At 55.3% G+C, this 25,617-nt stretch overlaps 1 protein-coding gene across 1 annotated transcript in view; it reads right to left on the bottom strand.

Annotated features, from left to right (window-relative positions):
• KIF17 (kinesin family member 17) overlaps window positions 1–25,617 on the bottom strand; it is a 42,196-nt gene that overhangs the window by 6,500 nt on the left and 10,079 nt on the right. The window contains 8 exon segments of the mRNA XM_057305102.1: window positions 7,791–8,022; window positions 9,504–9,715; window positions 10,333–10,431; window positions 11,781–12,334; window positions 13,780–13,927; window positions 17,853–17,962; window positions 20,560–21,012; window positions 23,882–24,071. Coding sequence (XP_057161085.1) covers window positions 7,791–8,022; window positions 9,504–9,715; window positions 10,333–10,431; window positions 11,781–12,334; window positions 13,780–13,927; window positions 17,853–17,962; window positions 20,560–21,012; window positions 23,882–24,071 — 1,998 coding nt within the window.

Raw genomic sequence — 25,617 nt, forward strand, 5'->3', positions numbered from 1 at the left:
GTTTTGGATCCATTTTGAATTAATCTGTGTATATGGTGTAAGGTTGGGGTTCAACATCATTCTTTGCCATACGGACATCTAGTTGTCCCAACACCATTTATTGAAGACCGTCCTTTCTCCACTGAATAACCTTGGCTCCCTTGTTGAAAATCAACTGACTATAAGCATGAAGGTTATTTATGGGCTCTCAATTCCATGCCATTGATCTCTATGACTGTCTTTATACCAGTACCACGCAGTCTGGATTACTGTAACTTTGTAGTAAGTTTTGAAATCAGGAAGTGTGGGGCGCCTGGGTAACGCATTTGTTAAGTGTCTGCCTTCGGCTCAGGGCGTGATCCCGGCGTTCCGGGATCGAGCCCCACATCGGGCTCCTCTGCTAGGAGCCTGCTTCTTCCTCTCCCACTCCCCCTGCTTGTGTTCCCTCTCTCGCTGGCTGTCTCTCTGTCACATAAATAAATAAAATCTTTTAAAAAAAATTTCGAAATCAGGAAGTGTGAATCCTCCAACTTTGTTCTTTTCAAAGTTGTTTTGGCTCTTCTGTCCCTTCAATTTCCGTAGGAACTTTAGGGTCAGCTTGTCCGTTGCTGCAAAGAAGCCAGCTGGGACTTTGATAGTGATCGCCTTGAATCTGTAGATCAGTTCGGGAAGTATTGCCGCCTTATCAATACTAAGTCTTCCAATCCATGAACATGGGTGTGTTTCCATTTATTTAGGTATTCTTAATCTCTTTCAACAACGTTTTATAGTTTTTGGAATATCAACCTTACACTTCCTTTGTTATTCCTAAGTATTTTATTCTTTTTTGATGTATTGCAAATAGAATTGTGTTTTTTTAGATGTTTATGGATATTATCCATTTTTATTTAAGTAGCGTCCATACTCAATGTAGAGCTTGAACTCATGACCCTGAGATCGAGTCACATGCTCTATGGACTGAGCCAGCCAGGTGCCCCACGCAATTGTTTTCTTAATTTTATTTGTGGGTTGTTCATTGTAAGTACGTAGAAATACAATTGCTTTTTGCTTATTGATCTTGAATCCTGCAACCTTGCTGAAGTTGTTAATTGATTTTAGCAGTTAGGGCTTTTTTTTTTTTTTAGTGGGTTCCTTAGGTTTTTCTACCCAAAAGATCATGTCATCTGTAAATAGAAATGGTTTTATCTATTCCTTTCCAATCTCAGTGGCCTTTATTTCACTTTCTTGCCTAACTGCCCTAGCTAGAACCTCCAGCCCAACGTTGACTAGACGTGGTGAGAGCAGACATCCTTGTCTTGCTCCTAATCTTAGGGGGAAAGCGTTCAATCTTTCACCATTAAGTATGATATTATCTGTAGACATTTCATAGATGCCTTTTATCAGAATGAAGAGGCTCCCTTCTATTCCTTGTTTCCTGAGTGTTTTTATCATAACGGGTGTTAAATTTTTTCAAATACTTTTTTCTGCATCACTAAGATGATTATGTGGGTTTTGTCCTTTATTCTATTGATATGGTATATTGCATTAATTGATTTTGGGATACTAAACCAACCTTGCACTCCTAGGATAAATCCCACTTTGGCATGATGTATAATTTGGTTTCCTAGTATTTTGTGGAGCATTTTGTGTTTATATTCATAAGAAATATTAGTCTGTAGGGCACCTGGGTGGCTCAGTCGGTTAAGCATCTGCCTTCGGCTCAGGTTATGATCCCAGGGTCCTGGGGTCGAGTCCCGGATCAGGCTCCCCACTCTGCCAGGAACCTGTTTCTCCCTCTCCCTCTGCCTGCTGCTCCCCCTGCTTGTGGTCTCTCTCACTTTCTTTCTCTCTCAAATAAATAAATAAAATCTTAAGATAAAAGAAATACTGGTTTATAGTTTTCCTGGTATGTCATTGTATGGTTTTGTTATCAGGTGATATGGGCCCCATAGAATAAGTTAAGAAGTGTTCCCTTTTACTTCACAATTATTTTTTAAAAATATTTTTTAAAGCCAATAGGCTTCATTTTACAAATAAAATCCAGTGAGAAGACATAATGGAACAGGATACCTGGCAGAGGAAAGCAAATATCATAAAATATCTAGGTGTGAAATTAACAAGATATGTTCAAAACCTATGAGAGGAAATTTATAAAATACTCTTGAGTGACACAAAAATTGGTCTTAATTAACAGAAGACATACCATGTTTGTGGACAGAAAAATCCAACCTCATGAGGGTATCATCAAGCTAATGTATAGATATAATGTGATTCCCCAAAAAATTCCACCAACTTTTTTTCTTTACTTCTCTCCCTTTTTTACTTTTGCACTAGCCCTGTTGTTTCTATAGTTCATTTTGTAAAAAACAAACAAACAAGAAAGAATATCCAGGAAAAACCTGGAATAGAAAATCATTGACAGAGGGCACCTGGGTGGCTCAGTCGTTAAGCGTCTGCCTTCAGCTCAGGTCATGATCCCAGGGTACTGGGATCGAACCCCGCATCGGGGTCCCTGCTGGCGGGAAGCCTGCTTCTCCCTCTCACACTCCCCCTGCTGGTGTTCCCTCTCTCACGGTCTCTCTGTCCAAAAAATAAATAAAATCTTAAAAAAAAAAAAAAGAAAAAAGAAAGAAAGAAAATCACTGATAGAGAATTAGCCCTATAAAATTATAAAACTTATTAAAAAGCCCCTAAATTTCTAATAAAATGGTTGGCACTGGTACATGAATAGACAGAGCAAGAGAAATGAATAGAAAAATCAGAACTACATCTCAGTGCTTACAGAACTTTAGCATACGATCAAGGCAGCAGCTGACGTTCGTGGAGAATAAATGGGCTTTCCGAGAACCGGTGCTAGGAAACAAGGAGAGCCGTGTGGAACGGATAGAATGGAATGAGCGCCTCACCCAGGCACCAGGATAAAAATCAAGTTAATCAGATTTAAATGCAAAAAAGAAAGAAAGATGGGGCGCCTGGGTGGCTCAGTCAGTTAAGCGTCAACTCTCGATTTCAGTCCAGGTCACGATCCCACAGTCATGAGACTGAGTCCCGCATCGGGCTCCTCGCTCAGCGGGGAGTCGGCTTGAGATTCTCTCTCTCCCTCTCCTTCCCCCAACTCACTCTCTCTCTATCTGCCTAAAAAAAAATTACAATAAATAATAAAAATAAAAGCAAGCAAGAAGCTATATGAGTTCTAGAAGGAGGCATAAACTCAGAATCTCCACGCAATAATAAAAAGTTGATCACTGGACAAACTTCAAAAAATTCTTTTGTATGGCAAACATACCATAAAGCGTGTAAAAAGACAAATGAAACGGGAACAAAAACATTTCCAACTTACTTCACAGATGAAGAAACTGGCCACAGACCAAGGAATATTAATATTCCTGATGTAAATTACAATACTTCTGCTCTAAAAAGCTTCTACGAGTGGAGAGGGGAAAGGAAGCAGCAGCCTACCAGAAAAATGGGCAAAAGATGTGAACCCAGTTCAGAGGGAAAGAACTGCCATCATCCCTAAAACACATGAAAAGAAATCTCAGCCTTGCTCAATAGTAAGAAAGACGCAAACCGGCGAGGCTACCCGAAAGCATGCTCGCACGTGCTAGTGGAAAGGCAAAAGGATTCTCCCCGCGGAGCAGAAATTGGCAACAGCCCAAATCACACATGCGTTTCCTCTGTCCCAGCTGGAGGAATCAATTCCAAAGAAACCGACCCCAAATCCGAAAGTAGTGTGTGTACAGACTACTCACTACAGAGCTCTTTGTCACAGCAAAAGACTAGGGACAACCCAAATGTCCATCAAGAGAGAGCTGCCGGGATGGCCCCCCGGGTGGCCCAGTTGGTTAAGTGTCTGACTCTTGATCTCAGCTCAGGTCTTGATCTCAGGGCGGTGAGTCCAAGCCCCAATGTGGGCTTGGGAAAAGAAAAAAAGAGAGCGAGCGAGCTGCTGTTGGAATAAACAATGACACACCCGTGTGATGGAGTGCCGCGAGGAATGAGGAATATTTCTCGAGACTGTTACCGAGCGACCTCCAGGATGTATCGTTGGGTGAAAAAAGTCTAGGTGGAGGAAAGTGTGTTTGTAGCTACTTTGACCTAAGAAGGGAGACTATGTAGGTGTGTGGGTAGCAGATTTGTACACACACATATGTTTGCTTCTATTAAAACAAGAAAGTTGGGGCGCCTGGTGGCTCAGTCGGTTAAGCATGTGCCTTTGGCTCAGGTCATGATCCCAGGGTCCTGGGGTCGAGCACCACGTCAGGCTCCCTGCTCAGCGGGGGCCTGCTTCTCCCTCTGCCTGCTGCTCCTCCTCCCTGCTCGTGCTCTCTCCCAAACAAACAAAAGTTCTAGATACCTGGGGATAACGGCAGCTACCCAAATCTGAATCATTCCAGGGAGACCCTCTGAAACAGCACACAGAACCAGGAGAGAAAATGAAACCAGCCTCCGCCCAGCCTACACCAGCGGGTCTGCAATACCAGAAGCCCAGCAGCCAGCTGGTGGGCCGCCCCACGGCGGGGATGAGTGGAAAGCACCCAGCAAAGTGTGGAAGGGCCTCCGGAGGGGAAGGTGCTGGAAGGCAGATAACATCTCTCCCCAAAAGAGAAAGCCCCACTCTGAGTAGGAAAATACTGACGATAGATCGGATACTTAGAAATCAATGGAAGAGACCGGAATGTGGGTTGGTCTCTGCAAGACAGAGTCTCTGCAAGTCTCTGGAGAGACCGAGGGGTTAGTCTCTGCAAGGCATTGCTTCTGGAGGGTGTTTATCAGTGGGAGACCCCTTGAGGTGCAAATAAAAGGCCTGCAGAAACAAGAGAAAATCAAGAAAGACACACTGACCCCTCCCACCGAGAGAGAGAGAGAGAGGGAACCCAAAAGTGAGAGCAAAATCTGGAAGGCAAGGTCTCAACCCCTATGATTCCCACCCCTTGGTACGTGCCCATGACTATGTTCTCTTACAGCAAAAAGCACTTTGCAAATGGAATTAAGGTTATTAAACCGTTGACTTTAAAACAGGGGATTATCCTGGATCATCTGGTAAACCCAGTATAACCACACGGGGCCTTACGGGAGGGGCGCAGAGACCCCGGCAGAGGACAGGGGTTAGAAGAGATGCTTCAGGGGCGCCTGGGTGGTTCGGTCATTAAGCGTCTGCCTTCGGCTCAGGGCGTGATCCCGGCGTTATGGGATCGAGCCCCACATCAGGCTCCTCCGCTGGGAGCCTGCTTCTTCCTCTCCCACTCCCCCTGCTTGTGTTCCCTCTCTCGCTGGCTGTCTCTCTTTCTGTCAAATAAATAAAATCTTAAAAAAAAAAAAAAAAGAAGAAGAAGAAGAGATGCTTCAGACGAAGGAGACAGGAGCAGAGTCAGAGAGCTGAAGCCTAGGAGGGGCTGGCCCTGGGCGTCTCTAAGGGGGGCCAGGGTGCTCGCTTCGGCAGCACATATATTCTAAGGGGGGCCAGGAGGTAGGAAAGGCAGGCAGTCTCTAGAAATAGAATGACCCCCAGCGGACAGCCAGCAAGGCCATGCAAACCTCAGTCCTACAACCACATAGGACTAAATCCTGTCAACAACCTGAATGACCCTGGAAGAAATGGATTCTTCCCTAGAATCTCTGAAGGAAATGCAGCCCTGCCAACACCTTGGTCTCAGCCGTATGGAATTCTAAGCAGAGGAACCAGTCATGCTGGAGCTGGACCCTGACCCACAGAACTGTGAGATAATAAATTTGTGTTATTTTAGGCAACTCTATTTGCGGTGAGAGGCTAACTACCACAGCAGTAGGGGGCAATCTGTTTAACACTGCACTTCACTATAGGAACAGAAGAGCGTGCTGTTGACTGAGCAAAACCGGCCAGCCGCCCGAACCCTCACCTCTGCTTTCAGCTGGTCCCGAAAGTGTAGAAAAACCAGACACTGCAAACTACACAGACAAGAGCAGAAGTAGCTAGTCAAAGCTGCTCTAGAAGCAGAAAATGAAAATCAAAGCATTTCAGCGGAAGAAAAACCCCCCAAAGCACGAGCACACAGAACCAAAACGTAGCCCAACATCCTGATGTGAATAAAATTTCCACCAATTCACACGTATGAACATTTCAAATCAGCAGTCCAAAATCCTTAGAGTGCAACTGGACCGAAATGAAGAAGGTGTAAAATGGGACATTAACTGAACTCCAGAAAGAATTTTTCAAAACTTAGGTGCATAGACCAAATTATGAGATATCCCAGGAAGAACAAATTTAGCTGAAAACAAAAAGGGTATTAAGAACAAGCATGAAAATAGCCAAACACTACAGTGTTCGGAGTAGGAAAAGCATCAGCTTCTGCTCTGGCAAGATCCTTGCGTTGGCAGCGTCGGATGGGGACGAGGGGTGCCCTGCGGCCGGCCAAGGGGGACGTGTCAGGGCCCAGAGCCCAGAGCCCCCGAGGGTGCGCCGAGGGAAGCAGATGGCCGCTCCTCCTCTGTCTTGTCCTCCCTCCCTGCCCTCGGTCATATTCGCCTCCCTTCTGCTCCTGGAGCCGCTAACCTCATACATGGCACCGGCCCCTCCCTTGGCCTGGAAGACTCTTCGTTCGGTCACGACCTGGCCCTGCATTTCCTAAGGTTCAGGTCCCACCTCAGAAGTCACTGCCTCCAGAAAAACTTCTCTGCCCCCCACCCAAGGTGGCCCTGGGAACTTAGGGTTCCGCTAATATTCAGTCCCCCGACGTGGGTGCTGGTTTCACGGGTGCGTTCACTTCGTGGCAATGAGTGAAGCTGCACACTTGTGATTTGCACGTGTGTACTTCAATCCAAGAAAAAATAAAAAATAAAGCCACCTGACTTGCAAAACAAAGGCAGAAGAAAAATTATTAAATTTCCTTACTGCCTACAGCCCATTGACAAGTTTTTGAAACAGGCAGAGGGACATTCCTGTAGGATTTCAGCTGCCTGGATGTAGGACTCTGCTGAGGGCAAGAGGCAAGCTTAGCCTGACCACTCCCCCCGCAGGATCCTGTAAGTCTACTTTATTTTCAAGATTTTATTTATTTATGTGTCAGAGAGAGAGAAAGGGACAGAGAGAGAGAGAGAGCATAAGCAGGGCGAGCAGCAGGCAGAGGGCGAAGCAAGGTCCCTGCTAAGCAAAGAGCCGGATGTGGGACTCGATTTGAGGACCCTGGGATCATGACCTGAGCCGAAGGCAGATGCTTAACCGACTGAGCCACCCAGGCGTTCCCCTGTAAGTCTAACATTCAAATTCCTTTGGAAACTTCCTTTATCTCTAAACCCCCCGAGATACGTGTTGGCAGTCACACCCCAAGATATGACCCACCCATATCCATCTGAAGGGTCTCATGACTCGGGTTTTCTTAGACGGTAATAAATGACCTTTTCCCAACAATAGCTAGCCCCCTTAAGGTCCTGGAAACCTTGCTTCCAAAATTCCTCGGAGGCTTGCCCTATCCCTAACCCCCTCCCAACTTGATAATACATAACGGGCCACTCCTCATGACCCGGGTGCTGCTCCTTCTGCCCAGGGGTCCTGTCCCCCTGCTTTGATAAACTCACCTTTTGCACCGAAGACATCTCAGCCTTCCTGGCCGTGGGCTTCGAAGCCGGACGTCTGTCCTACCTCACCACCCTCCCCTAGAACTCCCTCACTATCGCTGTCTGGCGCTGTCCCCCTTGTTTCTCTGTTGTCCCATGGGTCACACACACTCTCCCAGCACAGCAGACGCGTCCGTCCGTCACCGGGGCTGCCTCCAGGGCGGCCGAGGCACACAGCAGGCGCTGGATAGATGCCAGGGGCGGAGTCAGGGCCACCTGGGCGTGGGGGGGGGCCTCACCTTCCTCTGCATCTTCTCCAGCAGCTTGCTCTTGGCCCGCACCTCCTCCTGGATGGAGTCATAGACGCGGAGCAGCACCCAGTCACCGCCGTCCTCGTCCGAGGTCTGCAGGGCCGCCACCAGCTGCTTCTTGCGCTCGTCCGCGTACCGTTTCCGCCGCTTGTGCTTCTCCTTCAGGTCCTTGTTCTTGGCCTGCTCGCCCCCCACCACCTGCTGCTCCAACAGCTGCAGACTGCCGGCGGGGAGAAGGAGGCGCGCGTGACGGTACCTAGCCATCAGCACGTGTGCTGTCCAGCCGGACGTCGTGGGGGCCTCGCAACAACCCCTCCCAGACGCGGGCACGGGGTCCAACCCGGGTTCCCGGCAGATCCACCCAGGCCTGTGCGCACAACAGGATGGGCGAGCACCTCGCCATGGACCAGAGCCAACTACCTACCACCCGCCGCAGGCCTCCCCGAGCCCATGGTCCCCACAGCGCAGCAGGCTGGTGGCCGTGCTCCCCAGCACCCTGTGAGAGCAGAGCAGCCCTGGTGCCTGGTGCTTCCTCATCTCCCCCTGCAGCCCCCCACCCAGCTCGCTCTAGCTTTCCTCGCTGCGCGCTCTCCCAATAGCCAGGCTGTTCCCCCACGCTGCACTTTTGTGCCACTGGGCTGTGCCCTGTATCTCGATGCCACCCTGAGGCATCTGTCCTGCAAACCTCATTCAGGTGGAGCTAAGCAAAGCTACTCTAAGAAACAGAAAATGACGGCTTCCCTGATCGAACTCCAGACCACACCCTGAACACCGCCACATGTGCTGAGAGTTTTCTTGGGGCCTGATGCTCAGCAGGCGTGGTCTCATTTGACCCTCAGCTTCTCAGGCTGGAGCTCTTATTATCACCCATTTTTGTAGATAAGAAGCTAAGGCACAGGGAGGTTTCAAGTTGGCTTGGGTGGTAGAGGTAGATAGTGATGGAGGCGGACGGGAGCCCAGGCAGTCGACTGCACAACACACTTGCTTCTCGCGCTACATAAGCTGCCCTCCCTGGGCCTGGGTAGCTGCCTCCCCCTGGACCGTGGGGTCCTTGAAGACAAGGTGACAGCTCATTCATCCTTGCGTCCTGGTTCCCAGCACGCAGCCCCTGCTCAGTTCATGTTTGAACTGTGGACTGTGGGACTGAGATTGCCACTGATGGGAGGAGGCTGACCCGCTGGCCATGGGGCTGTCATGGAGGTGAGCCTGACACTAGTCTCATTTACAGAAGTGAGAACCAAGGCTCAGAAATGTTAAGTGGCACAGAGAGAAGAACGCCCAGCTCCCAGGGCAGGCAGCCTCTGAGGGTGATCGGGTGGCTTGTCACTTGGGTGAGCAGGTCTCTCATCAGGAGGGCACTGGAGGCTCACTGGGAGCCGAGGAAAGCCTGCATTGCCCCACCCTGGGATTCCTGTGAATGCCAGGCAGGCTACAGTCCCTTCCCTCTCTCCTAGAGCAGCTGTTCCCCAGCAGGTGCCTGAGGGAGTCTGGTGGCACCTGTACAGTTCCCCGAGCCGAGCACTGCCCCGCCCCGCTGACTAGTACCATCCCCAGAGCTCAGGGCCTCTTCACCCTCGCCAGGAGGAGGAGCAGAGAGGAGGCTCAGTGAAGACTCTATGGGCACTCCCATCCCCATGCCCGGGGCATAGCCCCTTCCTGCCCTGCCACGGGGTCCCACCAGCCCCGAGCACCAGCACTTACCGGGCAAGCACCTGCTGCTGGTCCACGACAGGCGGCAGGTCGTCAGTCAGCACCGCCACCTCCACGCCCACACTGTCCCTTCTCACACTGGTCATGGCCAGCAAAGGCTGAGGCTGAGCCTCCAAGGCCACCTGGGCCTCAGCCTCAGCCCTTATGCCAGGCTCTGCTGTCAACACCGTCTCCTCGGCCACTTCTGGGCCCTGGTCAACCTCCTGAGCACAAAGAGAAACCAAGATGGAGGCAGAGAGGCCGGTCCCTGGACACAAACTCCCAGTGGCCTCAATCCCAGATGGCAGAGGCTGGGTCCCTCACGGCCCAGGGCGATCACTTCTGGCTCGGAGGCACCCAGTTATACAAACATGCACCCGACCAGGTTCCTACTTCCACCATTTCCTCCAACACCCCAGAACAGTTTCCGTCCTGCTCTCCTGCCCCTCAGGACCCAGGCTCCCCATGGCAGCTAGCACAATTTTCTCCAAATACAAATCCATCACAGCCCTTTCCCGATGAGAACCCTACAAAGTTTCCCAGTACGTTTGCAGGAAAATCCAGCTTCTTCCATGGCCTTCGGGCCCTCCATGCCCCTCCTTGCCTCCCCCAACCCCCTGCTCTATCCACCCTGCTGCTTCTCTAGTCTTATTTTTCCATTGCTGAGAAAGTCAAGATCTTCCCAGCCACGGAACTTTGGCACATGCCATCCCCCGGCCTGATGCTCTGCCCTGGCCCCTTCTTCCTGCTTGGGTCCCATCTCAATGTCACCTTACAGCCAGGGCGCCCCTGGCCACCCCATCTCCCATCTACTGAGAACCTCAAGTGCGTCAGCCCCTACCCAGCAATCCAGTCCAGAGGGTGGCAGATAGTTTTCTCTCTCCACACATGTGGGTCGATTTAAAGCCTTCCTCTCGTTCCCCATGGCCTCTTGTGCTTTCTTAAGCAGAAGAGAAAAGGGAGGGGTCTGAGAGCAGCAGTGTTCAACATGGGACCCAGGTGTTTCCCGGCCAGCGCCTCGGGGACCCCGGCCCCCACCCTGCAGCCCTCGCCCTCAGCACACACCGGGCCTCCTTGCTTTAGACAGGCTCCCAAGGCCAAGCAAAGTTGGAAAATCACTGAGCAGTGGCCTCTTAATCCATCAATAATAAGAGGTAGGACTGCTCTGCGACGGGCCAGCTCCCATAAGCTGGGGGAGGGCTGGGGTCATAGTCCCTGTCTCAGGGATGAGGACACTGAGGCCCAGAATGTCACAGGAAGACCCAGGCATCTGGGACTCCTCCCTCGACCTGAGGGCCTGGCCCAGGGTGTGGGGCGGGGACTCACAGGCCCGGGCAGGAGGCAGTCAGCTGACTCAGCTTCAGACCTAAGGACACTAGGCCCCAGCAGATCCGTCAGGGAGGGGTGCTTGTAGGAGGACGGGGTGGGGGAAGGAGAGGGACAGTGGGCCGGAATCATCCTCCACTCCCTGACCTCCCCTTCAGCCCCGCACGCCCCAGCCCAGTGCCTCACCAAGCCACCACCTCCTCCTGCCTGTCCCCGCTGAGGGGAGCAGGGGCGAGGAGAGGAGGGAGCAGGGAAGAGAGAACCAGGGAGGGAGCCCGCTCCAGGAGCATCACCTGCATTGCCTCAGGTGAAGCACGTGTCGGCACCCCCATTTTAGAGGAGAGGAAACTGAGGCCCAGAAAGGTGACCGTCTGAGGTCACACAACTATGTGAGTGGTCGAGCTGGGATTTAACCCGGTCTGTCCGACTCAAAGGCCTATGCTCTTTGTTACACACACAGGAAAGGAAAGGAAAGAAGGCAAAGGACGAAGAACAGAAGGGAGAGAAGGGAAAGAGAATTTAAACCATGAAAGAGAGTGGAAAGGGGAGAAGGCACCCAGCAAAGCGACAGGAGGGCAGAGCAGCCCCCGCCAGATGGGGGGGGGGGTCCCTGAAAGGTAGCAGCCTTCCCGCAGCCCCCAGCCTCCCCCGGCTCCCTCCTTCAGGCCTGGAAGCTCAGTGTAACCATGGCAACTCGGCTAACCCCTCAGGTGGGTGTCCCTCCACTAGCAGACCGGGTGCCCACCTGGCAAAGCCCCCTATCTCCATCCCCCCTTCCCTATCGCTGTCCACAAGACAGGGCTTCTGGTTCCCGGACCCCCGAAGACCAGCGCCCGTGGGCCGGCCACCAAGCGGGAGCCCCCCGCACGGACATCGGTGCGCGCCCGGTGACACGTGTGCCCCCCCCACCCCCGCCGAGCTCTGCCTGACTTTCCACGTGGCATCCCGTGTGACATCGGCTACCTGTGCGGGGGGCCTGGCTGTGTCTGCCTGGGGCACCTCGGGCGCGGCCACCGTGGAGGAGAGCCTGGCCAGCTTGGCTTCCACCTCGGCGAACGGGTCGTGCAGGCGGGGTAACAGCCCCAGCGCCGCGAGCGAGGGCTGCTCCTCCTCGGGGACCGGCCCCGCCTGCAGCGCGGGGTCCACGGCCTTCCCGCTGACCGACTGCTCTGGAAGGTGTCTGCTCTCGGCCTCCGCCTCGGGCATGGAGAACCCCACGCGGGAAGGCTCCTGAGGCCCAGGGCAGGCCTCGGACACAGAGGTCTCCTCGAGCGTGGAAGACTCCTCAGACCCCAGAGACACGTCAGACTTGGAGGTCTCCGCCGTGCGCAGCTCCTCGAACCCGCGAGAAACCTGAGGCCTGGAGACGTCCTCGTTGGGCAGAGGGCACGGCATGGAGTAGACCTCGGGTTTCACGGCCATCTCGTAGTGGAACGCGGGGAAGGACTCAGACCTGTTGGCAAACTCAGCCCTGGCCGTGCCCTGCGCCTTGAGGACCTCCGCCTTGAGGACAGCCTCTGCAAACGGAGACTCCCTTTAGCTCCTCGCGGAGGAGGGCCAGCGACCCCTTGGCGGCCGGCCCCAAGCACACCGTCTCTAAGGGACGGGCTTAAGAGCCAGAGCCTCCCAGGCCCCCAAATACTGGCCTCCCATCTCTGCCCTCTCCTCTGTCAGAACTCAGACCCCATCTCCTTCCTCCTCTTCTGGGAAGTCTTCCCTGACTGGCACCAGGAGCTCTCCATTCTCTGACCTCCCCAGCCATTCGTGGCCTTGGGGCTGCTCTTCACACAGAAGGTGACTGCCCTGTGGGTCTTATGGCCTCCAAGGCCGAGAGCTCCTGATCAGCAAGCAGATTTCACACCCGAGACCCTGAGAGGCCCCCATAGGGCATCCCGCTCAGGGCTCTCGTCCACAGGAAATGCTAGATCTGTAGGAGTTAAATGGACACTGCGGATGATTGTTAGACCAAATAAAACCACTTGGAGGCCTAATATTCAAACTGGACGGGAGGAACACTGTGAAGGACAGAATATGCTAGAACCTGCCCTTCCCTCTCCTCTGCGTCTGCCAGAGTGGACGAGCCTGCAATCCCACAGGCCTTCTCAGGGCTCCCAGCTCATGGGCATTACATCCACCCACTGCTTTGTCACTGTGTCCTGGGCTCCCCTGAGAGAGTCCGGACGTTCCCTTTGCTGAAAGAGGACATCCTCTCCCTAGCTCAGCGGCTGGAAGTTCTCCAAGCCTCAGTTTGCACACTGGCAATGTGAGGCTTCAGTGCCCCCTCACTCGTTGAGGGAGAATCCGGCACCCAGCCCCTGCCACAGAGCAAAGCCCAATAAATGGCACCCACCAATATCGTTGTCATTACAAGGTAGATTTTATAGTATTTGGGTGAGTATTAGGAAGACTGAGCAGCCTGGCAGCGCAGGTGTTTGGATGATAGTGGTAGGGTGGAATGTTCTAGAATGTCAAAAAGACAAGGAAAATCTTCAGCAAGGTGAAAGTTCTTGCTAATAATTGAATCCTTATTTTGGGGATGTGGTTGCTTTGGTAACAGAGGGGCTCAAAAATGAGAGAAGACTAGAAGATGCAGAAACGGGGGGAAGGAACTTACCCATGAAATATGGGTGATATGCTGTAATGCTAAATCAGCCTTGGGCCAGAGCCCAGCCTGGGGCTAAGGCTTCCCAGGTACAAGGCTGGGTGGGTGAGAACACTGCCCGGGTTCCAATCCTGACCCCACTTCACCAGCTGTGTGACCGTGGACAAATTACTCATCCTCTCTGTGCTCAGTTTCCTTACCTATAAAATGAGGCTCATGGTGGTACCTACCTGCTGGGCTGTCCTGAGGAGTACCTAGAACTGAGCCTGGAGTGTAGGAAGTGCTCGATAAAGGTCAGTTAGTAAAATGGGGAGGAGAACCAGCTGGCCACCCTCCCGATGGGCCGGGCCGGGCGCGCACCTGTCTCCTTTCGCAGGTTCTCCTCCAGCGTGGACAGCTTCACATCGTAGGAGTTGCGCATGGCAGTGATGTCCTCCTCCAGCCGGGCCCGGGACTCCTGCTCCGCCTCGTAGTCGGCCCTCAGCCGGGCCAGGCGCTCCTCGTACTCCTGGGAGTCGGGGGGACCCGAGGAGGGGCAGCGTCAGGTCACCACTCCACGAGGCGGCTTTCAGTTTGCCTTCTTCATTCAAACGACCCGGGAAATACCAATAAGCCCAAAGAACAAAGTTAAGATTACCTACACAACACGGGGGCGACATGGGCTGGTGAAGGCCCTTCTGAACTTTATCTACATTTTTGTAAAGATTTTATTCATTCATTTTAGAGAGAGAGAGGAGGAGGAGAAGAGGGCAGAGGGAGATAACCTCCAGCAGAGCGCAGAGCCCAGATGTGAGGCTCCATCCCACGACCCTGAGATCATGACCTGAGCTGAAATCAGAGTTGGACGCCCAACCCAATGAGCCACCCAGGGGCCCCTAGACCATGTGTCAATGGCTTCCTATGTTACAGGACAGATCTAAGCCTCTCGACTTGACCGAGTCCCCAGAGATCTGGACGGCCCACCCTGAGATGATTGTTATCTCGTTTTTGCCACATTGGGCATAGAGCCCACTTTCCACTCCTCGACTGGCCCACGTCCCCCTGCCTCGGGGTCTTTGCCCTCGCCCCCCAGCAAGCTCTTCCTTCCGGCCTCAGCTCAGTAACACCCCTTCCGAGAAGCCCTCCCTGACCACCCTCTCAGACAGCACCATCCCCTCCTGCAGCCTTGTCGCCTAGCACAGAGGAGGGAGGGGCTCAGGGAAGCAGACTGCCGGCGGGAAGGATAACCGGAGTGCTCAGGCTTCTGATGCACTTCTCCCACGGGCGCGGCCGGGGGTGCAAGCTGATGACAGTACGTGACCTTCTGTGTCGTGGAGCCGCCCCTGAGAGAGCCAGAGGGATGGGACAGGGGGAGGGGACGGAGAGCCCCCTTGCACACGCCCAATTCCTCAGGACCCTTCCAGAAGCACAGAACAAGCCCAGAGTTCTACAGCGGCACAGACACTATGACCTGGGCTCTCGAGGAGGGACAGAAGGGGACAGAGGATCATTAATATGGGACTACGCATTCTGTGGCCCATTTGAGATGCATTTGAGCCTCAGCGCAATACGCGGGGTTACTGGGGCCCAGGGAGGTGACTTTGTCAGAACCATGCAGCTCTCCGGTGGCCAGAGGAGACCTCCTACACCCCATCTGCTTTCTCACTGCCCCCCACCCCCCTGCCCTGGCTTCCTCACTTCCCCAGAGGGGCTCGGTCCCTACCCCACACTCCTCCTTCAGCCAGCACCACTGACTCCCACAGAGCCCCCTCCACACTTCCCTCCCAGTGCGGCCCTGGCCCCAGTGACACCCAGGCCTCAGCCTCGTCACACCTGCACAGCGGCGAGACCTGGCTGGAGACGCAGGTGCACGCGTGCACACACACATGCATACGCACACACATGCACACGTGCACACATACGGCGGGTACCAACTTCCAGTCCCAGCTGCACATGTGTGACCCCGAACCACAGTGGGCCTCTTCAGCGGCCCAGCGCCCTCCTGGGTCCTCCTGCTCTCCCTCCCTCTGCAACCCTCCACCTCTCCCTTCTCAGAGAACACTATCCCAGCACACACCTTCCCGTCCACCTGCAGGTCTGCCTGAAAGCTCCCCGTCCTCCTGCGACAGCGGACAAACCGTGGGGCCAACCCACCCGCTCACTGACTTTGCTCCCCATCCCCGTCTCCCTCCCGTAGCGCGGACTCTCTCCCGGCACTAGATCACCCCCGCAGTTCCAGAATGTGCTCCAACACTCGCAACAGAACGACTGTCCCACGGCCCCCTGCGCACCCCCAGCTACAGGGCCCAGCGCCAGCAGGGGCTCAGGAAACGCTTGCAAACCCAGCCCCGCCCTGTCCTGCTTGGTGCCAGGGCCGCAGCCCAGTGGTGAGAAGACACCCGCAGCTCCCACTCCCACGGCCGCAGGAAAGCCTCCTGGAGATGAGCAAATAGGATCCGAGAGCTTAAACAGCCTGCCCCAGGGCACGGAGCCCACCAAGAACTGGACTTGCAGAACGGAAAAGCGGGATAGACCCTAGGAATCTTCTGGTCCAAATCCGCTCCCCGCCTTGTCTGGTGCAGCCGGGAGACTGAAGCCCACAGAGTCACATTTCCCACTTGTGGTGGAGCCCATCCCTGGCCTGGTGCCCTGGTCGCCCCACACAGAGGCCCCCCCCCCATCCCGAGTGTCCTGACTGGTTCTGGATGGGAAAGGAAAGCACAGCTCCAGGCACATAGTAGGTGCTCAATAAACATGAGTCAGTCATAAGTGAAATGGGAAGGAATGCGAGAGGGAAGACAGGCACCTTCGACTCTTCTGCCGAGTGTGGCTCACAGAAGAAACAGCTGAGAGGACGCTCGGTGGCCACAGGTGGTGGCGCTTGGAGGCAGCGGCCACGGGGCTCTCCCGTGAAGATGAGGCCAGCAACTGCCATCCCTGGGGCAGAAGGGCCTGCCAATCACTGGCTCCTTGGAGCTGCCAGCCTGGAGCAGAGTCTCTTCTCTGGGGTCCCGGAGGGGATGGTGGCACCCTGTCCCTCGGCCAGGGTGCCTGCCCCACCCAACCGGCTTCCTGGTGGGGGGAGGGGGGATGCAGGGAAGCTTCCATCCCAGCCCCTGGCCAACACTCCCAGCCCTACTGTGTTGTGACTGATGTCACCTGTTGCTACATGATTCCAAAACCCACTCGGAACCCCCAAAACGTGACTCCTCTCTTTCTGCGGGCTTGGGCTCAGCCATCCCCAACAGACGCCCCTCCCCATGCCTCCCCAGGAGCCGGGTCCAGGGCTCCAGAGAGGAACCTGACATTGGCCCCGCCCCAGGAGCCTCCAGGCCAGCAGAGGAATGGCAAGGAGCAGCTGAGCTCCCAGAACCTTCGTGGGGCCAGGACAAAGTCCATCTGGGGGCCACCGTGAGAGCCTCTGCCTATCATGGGCAGCCTTTGGGGACTCTGGCCGATTTCTCCCAGCCATCCAGCCCGCAGGACTCAGACTCCCAGGTCTTACCCAGTCTGCCCCCCAGAGGCTGGGCCCCAGGCCCCCACAGCCTCTCCAGGGCTCCCAGGGGCCCCAGGGCTTATAATGGAGTTTACAGTTGAGGGGCAGAGGCCCAGCTGCCGACACATCCATGCCCTAGTACCTGCAGAGCTGTCCCTGCCTGGCATTCCTTCTCCGGAAAAAGCCAGTGTCCCACCCCATGCTCAGGTGTCTGACTGGGGCCCTCAAATAGCAGAAATCTCCGGAAACCAGCAGGGCCTGGAGTCGGGACGGAGTCTAAGCCGGGAGTCAGGGGCTTGCCGAGTCTGGCTGCATAAGCCCTCACTAGGGATCAGCTCGGTGTCTGTAATCAGGGTATTATTAGCTGCCCTGCTGGTTCCCAGAGACACTGGAAGGCGTACCTGGGGGAGGAAGAGGTGCCCCCACGTGACAGCTCTTCCTGGGAAGCCAACACCCCACTTATCCACAGGTCAAATGGGTGCCTGGGGGCTCCCCACTGCCCACCCAGGCCTCCTGGCTCTCAGCCTCTGGCCTGTTGGCACCTGCATTGGGAGCCAACTCCTTCGGCTCTGCCCCCCTGCTCAGCACAGGCCATTCCCACCACCAGGAAGGCCTCCATTTCCATCAAACCACAGCCACCCCCTCCTAGAGTACGGAAGAGAGACGGCACCCCTGCAGATGCCCCACCCCCCTCCCTGTGCTCCCCATGCAGGCCCTGACAGGAGATGGGCTGCATTCTGGAGTCAGGACCTGAGTTCAAATCCCAGCTCAGACGCTCCTTAGCTGCGTGACCTTGGGCAAGTCACAGCCCCTCCCTGAGCCTCGGCTCTCTGAGCTCCAAAGAGGAGACTGTGGTACCAACCCCACGGTGATGGTGGGGTAAAATGATATCATTCAGCAGATTCTCTCCTGCGGGGCCCCACCTGCCTGCCTTTCTCCCACCTCCCCAGGGTCTTACCTCCCGGATCAGCTGCTTCTCGGCCTCTGTGTCAGACTGGATCACAGGTGGGGGCATCAGCTTCTCCTCAGTCTGGACTGGGTTTTGGGGGACCGGACTGGACAGCAGGGCTGGGGGAAAGACAGAAGGAGGGCCATGACCAAGGTGCACAAAGTTTGCAGGAACCAAGCAGAAATCGTAAAGAGAGAACCACGTGCTTAGGCAAAACACACTTCACAGTGTTGGATTTATTTCAAGCACGTCTCAACGTAAAATACTAATTTACACAGTCATTCAACAAATATTTCTTGAGCACCTGCACGTTCTAGGCACCGGGGAACCAGCACTGAACAAAACAGACAAAACTCCACACCCACGTTGAGTTTTCAATCAGAGGAAGAAGGAACACACAACAAATAAGCAAAATGCTAACATGTTACAAGCAGACATGTTCTAGCAAGAGAAAGAAAGCAGGAAAGGTGCTCAGGATAAGAACCAAGGGATGGGGGTACAATTTAAACAGTGTGTTCAGGGAGAACCTCTTAGGTAAGGTAAGGCAAAGGCAGTGACCTGAAGGAAGTGGGAGAAACAGGCAGAGATCTTGGGGAAGACCTTTATAGACAGAAGAGAGCAGTGAGTGCAAAGGTCCCGTGGCAGGCGTGGGACCAGACTGTTCCAGGAACAGCCAGGAAGCCAATGTGGCTGGAGCAGAATGAGGGAGGGAGAGAATGGGTGAAGAGGAGCTCAGAGAGGGAGTGGGGTGGTGGTTAAGGGGATGCTGGAAGCCATGCTGACGACTTTGGCTTTGACTCGGTTAAAGAGGCTGTGGAGGGTGTGTGCAGGGCAGTAAAAGGACTTGAATTTGAACAGGACCTCCGTGGCTGCTGTGTCGAGAATGTACTGAGGGGGATAAGGGCAGACACCTGGATACCTGTTGGAGGGTGGGGGTGCTCTGCTACTGTAGGACATGCTAGTGACTTAGGACAGCAGAGGACAGATTCTGGAAAAGTCTTAAAGGCAGAGACAAGATCTACTGCTGGATTGGATATGGGTTTGAGCAAAAACAAGAAACCAAGGGCCACCCCAGGGTTTCGGGCTTGAACACTGGGAAGGAAAGGGTTGCCATCACCTGCCTGGGGACCAGCAGGCTGGGGGAGATCAAGAGCTTAGGGTCAGACATGCTAAGTTCTAAGGGATCACTGAACTGGATATTCAAGTCTGGAATTCAGAGGACACTGTGTAACAATCATTTTTAAAACTGTCTATTATTTTGTGATGTTTGGTATCACGGGGGACTTGCTGGCCAGGAGGAGATAGCCCCCCGCAGGGCCAGCTAATTCCTAGAGAAAGTGGACAAGCTATTGGCCCACCTTTCGCCTACCAACCAATCAACGCCAAGTCCACGCCCCTCCCACCCCTCTGTCTAACTCACGCTCCCAGCTGGGATCTCCCCTGCCCTAAACCCCCGGGGGCCAGGACCCGACAAGCAGGGACTGCCCTGTGCCCCCACCCACAGGAACCCTTCAGACCAGCCAGTCCTAGGCTGTTGCTCCTGCCCGCACTTTCCCATAGAAACCCCAGTAATGGCTCCAAATCCGGCTCCGGCTCCCCGTCGCTCCTCCCTGCCTCCTGACCAACACTGGTGCTTCCCCCCGTGGCCCCGTGAGGTGTGCCATCCTCTTGTTTCTAGTGTGACACGGACCTCTCAGAGGGCCCACTCAGTCCCCTTTATGAATTAAGATCTGGACACAAATCACACGGCCAGGTTGGGGCCACATGGGAGCCAGGAACACAGAAACGGTGTTTAAAGCCACGAGGTGATGCCACCCCTGGAGTGGGTGAGGAGAGAGGAGAGGTCCCGGTGGGGAGTAGGGGCAGAGGTGGGGAAGTGGGGTGAGTGGATGGCTGGCTGGCTGGGCGGATGGTGCGTGGATGGGTGGATGGATCGGTAGACGGGTGGGGGGATGAGTGGATGGAGAAATGGGCAGATGAGTGGATGGGTGGGTGGGTGAGTGGATGGGTGGATAAATGGGTGGGGAGGTGGGTGGGTCGGTAGGTGGGTGGCTGGATGGGTGAGTGGATGGGTGGGTGGGTGGGTGGTTGGGCAGGCAGGTAGATGGATAGATGTGTGGGTGGATGGATGGGTGGGTAGATGAATGGGTCTGTAAAATAGATAGAAAGGAAGGTGGGTAGGGAGGTGGATGAGTGAATAGACAGACTCAGGCTCTTTTGTGCTCCCTTCCGCAAGGGATTCTCAGGTAAAGAAAGCCTTGGAGTTTGCAAGGACCCCGCGAAGCCTGTAGATTTCTACATGCCAGATGACAGCCGAACACCCAGGTGTGAGAGCTGCGATCACAAGGTGCCTGAGTGGGGGTGGGACGCGGGGGAGTGAGTCACCTCGGCACTCGCACAGCATCACGATGTGGCACAGAGACAGCAGGCAGCCGGGGGGGGGTGGGGTGGGGGCTGGAGTCGAGAGCCGGCCACAGCGCCGTGTCTGAGGAACAGCCCAAACAGCCCTCTTCCTGAATCCACCGGGAGCGGTTACCATCTGGCCATCACCAAGCGGGCTCCCTCTGGCTGTTCAAAAGCCATGCTCACAGGAAGCGGCGAGGAGATGGGGCTGCTTCTGCATCTCTCGGACGGGCAGCCGGAGGCAGAAAACAAGGGAGGAGGCTTTGTCCCCAGTGCCCGGCCCTTCCTGCCACCTCCTCTCCCTGGGACCCACCTGACAGGTTGCCGGGGCCCATCTGCTGGGCCAGGATGGCCTTCAACTTCTTGATCTCCTCCTGGTACTCGCGCAGGAGGGCATCCTTGGGGTCCTCGTTGATGTGCGGCTTGTTCTTGATGTTCTTGGCCCGGTTGGCGTAGCGCAGTGTGCTGAGCGTCTCATCGTAGTTGTTGTCTGCAGGTGACAGGCAGGCCACCATCAGCGTCTTCGTGTTGCCACCCAGAGAGTCCTGCAGCAGCCGCGTCAGCTTCGAGTCCCGGTAGGGGATGTGTTTACAGCGCCCGTCCACCAGGGCCGAGATGACGTTGCCCAGGGCCGACAGTGACAGGTTGATCTTGGTGGCCTCCTTGAGCCGCTCCCCTGTGGCACCCGTCTTGGACTGCCGCTCGCTGCCCGCCAGGTCCACCAGGTTCAGCTTGCCGGCCCGGAGGTGGTCCTTGCCCCACTCGTCTGCGGATGGACCGGGTGGAGGGTGAGGGGCTTTCGGTGAGCCCCGCGTGGGGCACTTATCCACCAGGCACCGAGCGCTCCCATCCACCGGGGGTCTCACATTAGCCACCAGAGCCCCTGAGAGAGGCGCTATCACTGAACCCATCTTACAGAAGAGGAGACCAAGGCTCAGAAAGGCATCTAACTGGCCCAAGGTCACACCGCTGCTAAGTAGTGGACCCAAGGTCAGAACACAGGGCTGCTTGATTCGGGGAGCAGGGGCTGGAAGGTCCAGACTATTCTCTGAGCGCAATGGGATTTCTTTCAGTGATCACAATAGCTCCCCCAGAGTTCCTGTGAGGCCAAGGGTGGGGGTGTGTGACTAGGTCACCCAGGGCCTTGTATCCTTCCCTGCAAAAGACATTGGCTTTGGAGGCTCTTGGATCTGGTTCCCTGCCCAGCGCTGCCTCCTCCTTGCTGTGTGACCTTAGCAGAGCCATGCACCTCTCTGGTCCTCAATTCTCACAGCCACAAAATGAGACTAACAGCAGCTCCCCACTCAGGCTGGTTGTTGGGAGGAGTAAAGTAAACCGAGAGCACATTTTTACAGAGTTGACCCAGGGCCCAGCACACAGCAGGGGTCCATCCCCCTTGAGAGCAAGCCCAGTTCTGTGGTGACCAAGGCTGTGCGGACAAGGCAGACCCCAGCGTTGAGGGTGACAAGAGTCGGGCACTGGCTGGTAAGAGGGGCTCAGGTCTGGAAGACACCGAACTTGGGGGTCCAGTCTTGATTCTGTGTCTTAGTAGCTATGAAACTTGGGAAAAACCGATTGACTCCGTTCCCAATGAGATGGGGGTAGGGAGGCAGGCGGAGGGGCAGGGGGCTTCGTCCTGGTCTCCTGCTGGTTGAAACCACGCACAGCAGCCTGGAGTAAGGAAACAGCAAGTCCGGCTGGCACCCAGGAGAGGCTTGGACACGTGAGGGGCTCGAGGTTTGAGGTGTTTTGTTTTGTTAAGCGGCAGAAGGACAGAGGGATGGAAACTGCGCTCTCGGCAGAATGTACCAGGAGCCTTTAACAGGTTTGTACCCTTCGCTCCAGGAGGTCCACTCCTGGAAATGGCATCCAAGGAAATGACTCTAAAAGCAGAAAAGGGCTGATGCACCAAGATGTCCATCCTGGCGTTATTTGCAACAGGCCAAAACAGGAGACAACCTCACGGCCCCCTAAGGATTGGTTAGAAAAGCGCGTTAGAGATGCGCCGTCCTCCGGCTGGCACCCATGGTCACAAAGACAGGGCCGGAGAGATGCTCAGGGGTGGCGTGGGGAATGGAGCGCAGGGGAGAAACTTAATACAATGTAGAGTTCGATTGTGCTTATAAACTTCGTAGGATAAAAAGGACCCAAAAAACCCAATACACTCAAATGCTACTAGTTGTGTTTAGGGGTAATTTTACCTACCTTTCTCTAATTCCTAAATAGCTTTACTGAACTTATCTTATAAGGAAAATGATAAACACCTTTCAAATTTGCTTATAGGGCACCTGGGTGGCTCAGGTGGTTAAGTGTCCGACTCCTGATTTTGGCTCAGGTCGTGATCTTGGGGTCATGAGATGGAGCCCTCCGTCAGGTTCCAGGCCTAGTGTGGAGTCCGCTTGAGAGTCTCCCTCTCCCTCTGCCCCTCCCCCTACTCACGCACTCGCTCTCTAAAAAAAAGGAAACTAAAAAAATAAGTCTGTTTAAAAGCCTGCTTCCAGGCAGCCTGCCCCATCCTTCACACCCTTCTGCAAAGACCAAGAGGCACCCCCAAAGGCACTCTGTCTTCCTCCATCCAGATCTGTCCTCCCCTGTCCTATCCCTGCCCCCCACCCGCAGCCTCACGGCACGATGCTGTGGCCTCACTGACCCTGCCCAACCCGTGTCAGCACTGTGGGGAGACTCAGACCCAGCAAGCCCCAGACGGTTGGCCTGGGGCCGGGTTACCACACATGCCGGGCAATGTCATAGGAGGTACCCCGCCACTGACCTTGGGTCGGGGATCTCTCCAGAGTTATGTTTCTGATTGGGCCGAGGCTGCTTCCTACTACAGTGCTCTCGAGAGTTCTATTCATGATGGACTTGGAGGCAGCTGCCATGTTACTGGGAAAAGCCCAGATATCAGAGAGACGGGGGTTCAAATCCCAGCTCCCCTGCTTATCAGTGAGACCCTGCACAAGCAAGCCACTGTACCTCTCAGAGCCTCAGTTTTCCCATCTGAAAAATGGCAATTAGAACGCCTGCCTCTAGGACTTCCGTGGGCCAAAGAGAAGGAAGCAACGGAAGAAGGAAGGAACACTGTGAAGTGCTTAGCACAGCGCTACTGGCGGCCAGAAATAAGTATGAGTTTCTTCCCTTCCTCAGGGACTCTTCCAGAAAGGGGGAAGCGGGAGGTGACTGAAGGGTGGGGAGCACTGCAGAGAAAGAGAAGACTCCCAACGGTGCAGGCGGTACACCCTGGGGACACAGCCCTGCGATCGAGGGCCAGCTCTGACGCTTTCTAGTTGCGGGACCTCGGTTTCCTCATCTGTAAAATGGGGATGACGCTGATAGCCGCCTCCTGGGGCTGTGGTAAGGAGAGTGGGCTCTCGCACAGAATGGGCTCACGCACAGAAGCCGCGTGGCGCGTACTCGGTGCTCGGGATGAGCCGCTAGCGGTGGTGTTGATGATGCCGCTTATCCTGGAAACACGGGCCCTAGCACAGGAGGGCCCTCACGGGTGTCCCCCAGGCAGTTCGAGCAGCTTCTCCCCCTTTCTGATGGGGCCCCCGAGGCCCCAGGAGGTGAAGAGTCTCGGCTGCCAGGAGTGGGAGCCCGGCTCTGGCTACCCCACCCCCTCCCCAAGCTGCACGTACCCACGGCATAGATCTCGATGCTGACGGTGAAGATGGAGTGGGAGCGCGAGGAGTCCTTGTTCATCAGCGTGTAGCCCACTGAGCGGTTCTTCCAGCCCGTCTCCATGACACGCTCACACTGGGCCACGCTGTGCACCGTGTGCATGGAGAGCCCCTTCACGTATACCCCCTTCTCCGGGTGCTCCTTCAGCTGTGGGCAGGAGGGACAGGTCAGAGCCGGGTGGGACCAGGGATCCCCAAGGAATCGGGGGAAGGGCCCAATTCAGGCCACCTCCGTCCTCCTGCAGTGCGGGCTGACACCTCAAGGTCCCTGCAACAGGCAGGGGCTTTGTTCCAGGCGGAACCAGCCTCAAACCCACCCCACCTCTTCCTTGTTGTGGGACCTTGAGCCAATAACTCAGCCTCTCCGGGCCTCAGTTTCCACATCTGTAAAATGGGTATGAGATACCCGTCTCTTAGGGATGTGGTGGGGAGTCAGTCAAATAAGGCCCGTCCAAGGCTTGGCACAGGGCCTGGCACATGGCCAGTGCTCCGGACGTGGCAGCCACTGTCTGCACTGTTGGCGGTGCTATTATTATGAAGGTGCTTTCTAGACTGGGACCTTCAGCTTCCAGGGGCTGACCCCATAGTTACCCGAGGGCTCGGAAAGCTGCTCTTTTGCCCTGTCGACACGGCTCCTGATCCCCTCTCTGCTGTGGGTCCAGGGAAACAGGGACGTTCCCAGGCCCTTGGATCACGGCCGGCAAAGGGCCATTTGCTGCCCAGAACTCCCACTGGCCCGCAGCTCAAACAGGCCTCCAGTCCTCAGCATGACGGCTGCGAGTAATTAATTTATCTGACTGCTCCCCGCTTCCTCTCCAGGCAGCCAAGTTGTTTTGTGGCTGACACAGAGCTGTGAAGCACAGTATTTTTCGAGTGTGAGGAAATACAAGCACTCTGGCAAGAGCAGAACCAGGACAAGTCATGTCCCTGCTGGTCTGAGCCACAGAAGGCTCAGTGCTTTGCTCCAGGGGGCTTCGGGGTGCCAGGTGGGTCCAGGCCTCTGCTGCATCGAGGCGGGGGGAGGGGGGCACACAGGCTCACCCTATCTGCTCAAGTGTGGAGAAACACCCAGATCCAGACGTTCTGGGCTTCCCAGAACGGAAAAGCAACTGAGGCACAGACTGCGAAGGGATTTGCTCAAGGTCACAGAGCTATTAGTACCAGGGCAGCAACGGGGTCCCAGGAGATAGAAGACTTCAGAGGTGGAGTATGGAGAGAGGCAGTGACCGAGGTTGGAAATGACAAAGGGCTGACCTTGACCTAGGACGTGGGGGTAGGGATAGAGCACCAAGGACAGAAGCAGGAGACCCTGCAAACAGAGGGTGGTTGAAGCCGGCCTGAAATGCTCCGGCAGCGCCTGGCTCCCAGCACCTGGGCCCCGGCCTGGGCTGCCGCCCACTTTCACCTCCGCAGCACTCCCAGGACCTGGAAGCCGCCAGCACACGGTGGGCCCTGCGCCCTGGGGAGTGAGCCGGTGCTCCCGCCTCGGCCTCGGGAGCCGCAGGTCCCTAGTCGGGCAGCCCCAGGTTAGAGGCCTGGCTCTGCCACTTGCTGGTTGGAGAAGTCACTTTGCCTTTCTCGGCCCCGGTTCCCTCATCGGTCAGATGAATCCTATTTCTGCAAGCCCGTGACGAGGATGGAGAAGAGGATGGAGCTAAAAGCCAGTCTGGCGGGTACGCGGAGGGGCGCCACCG

This window comes from Ursus arctos, unplaced genomic scaffold, assembly GCF_023065955.2.
Source record: "Ursus arctos isolate Adak ecotype North America unplaced genomic scaffold, UrsArc2.0 scaffold_32, whole genome shotgun sequence".
Taxonomy (NCBI): domain Eukaryota; kingdom Metazoa; phylum Chordata; class Mammalia; order Carnivora; family Ursidae; genus Ursus; species Ursus arctos.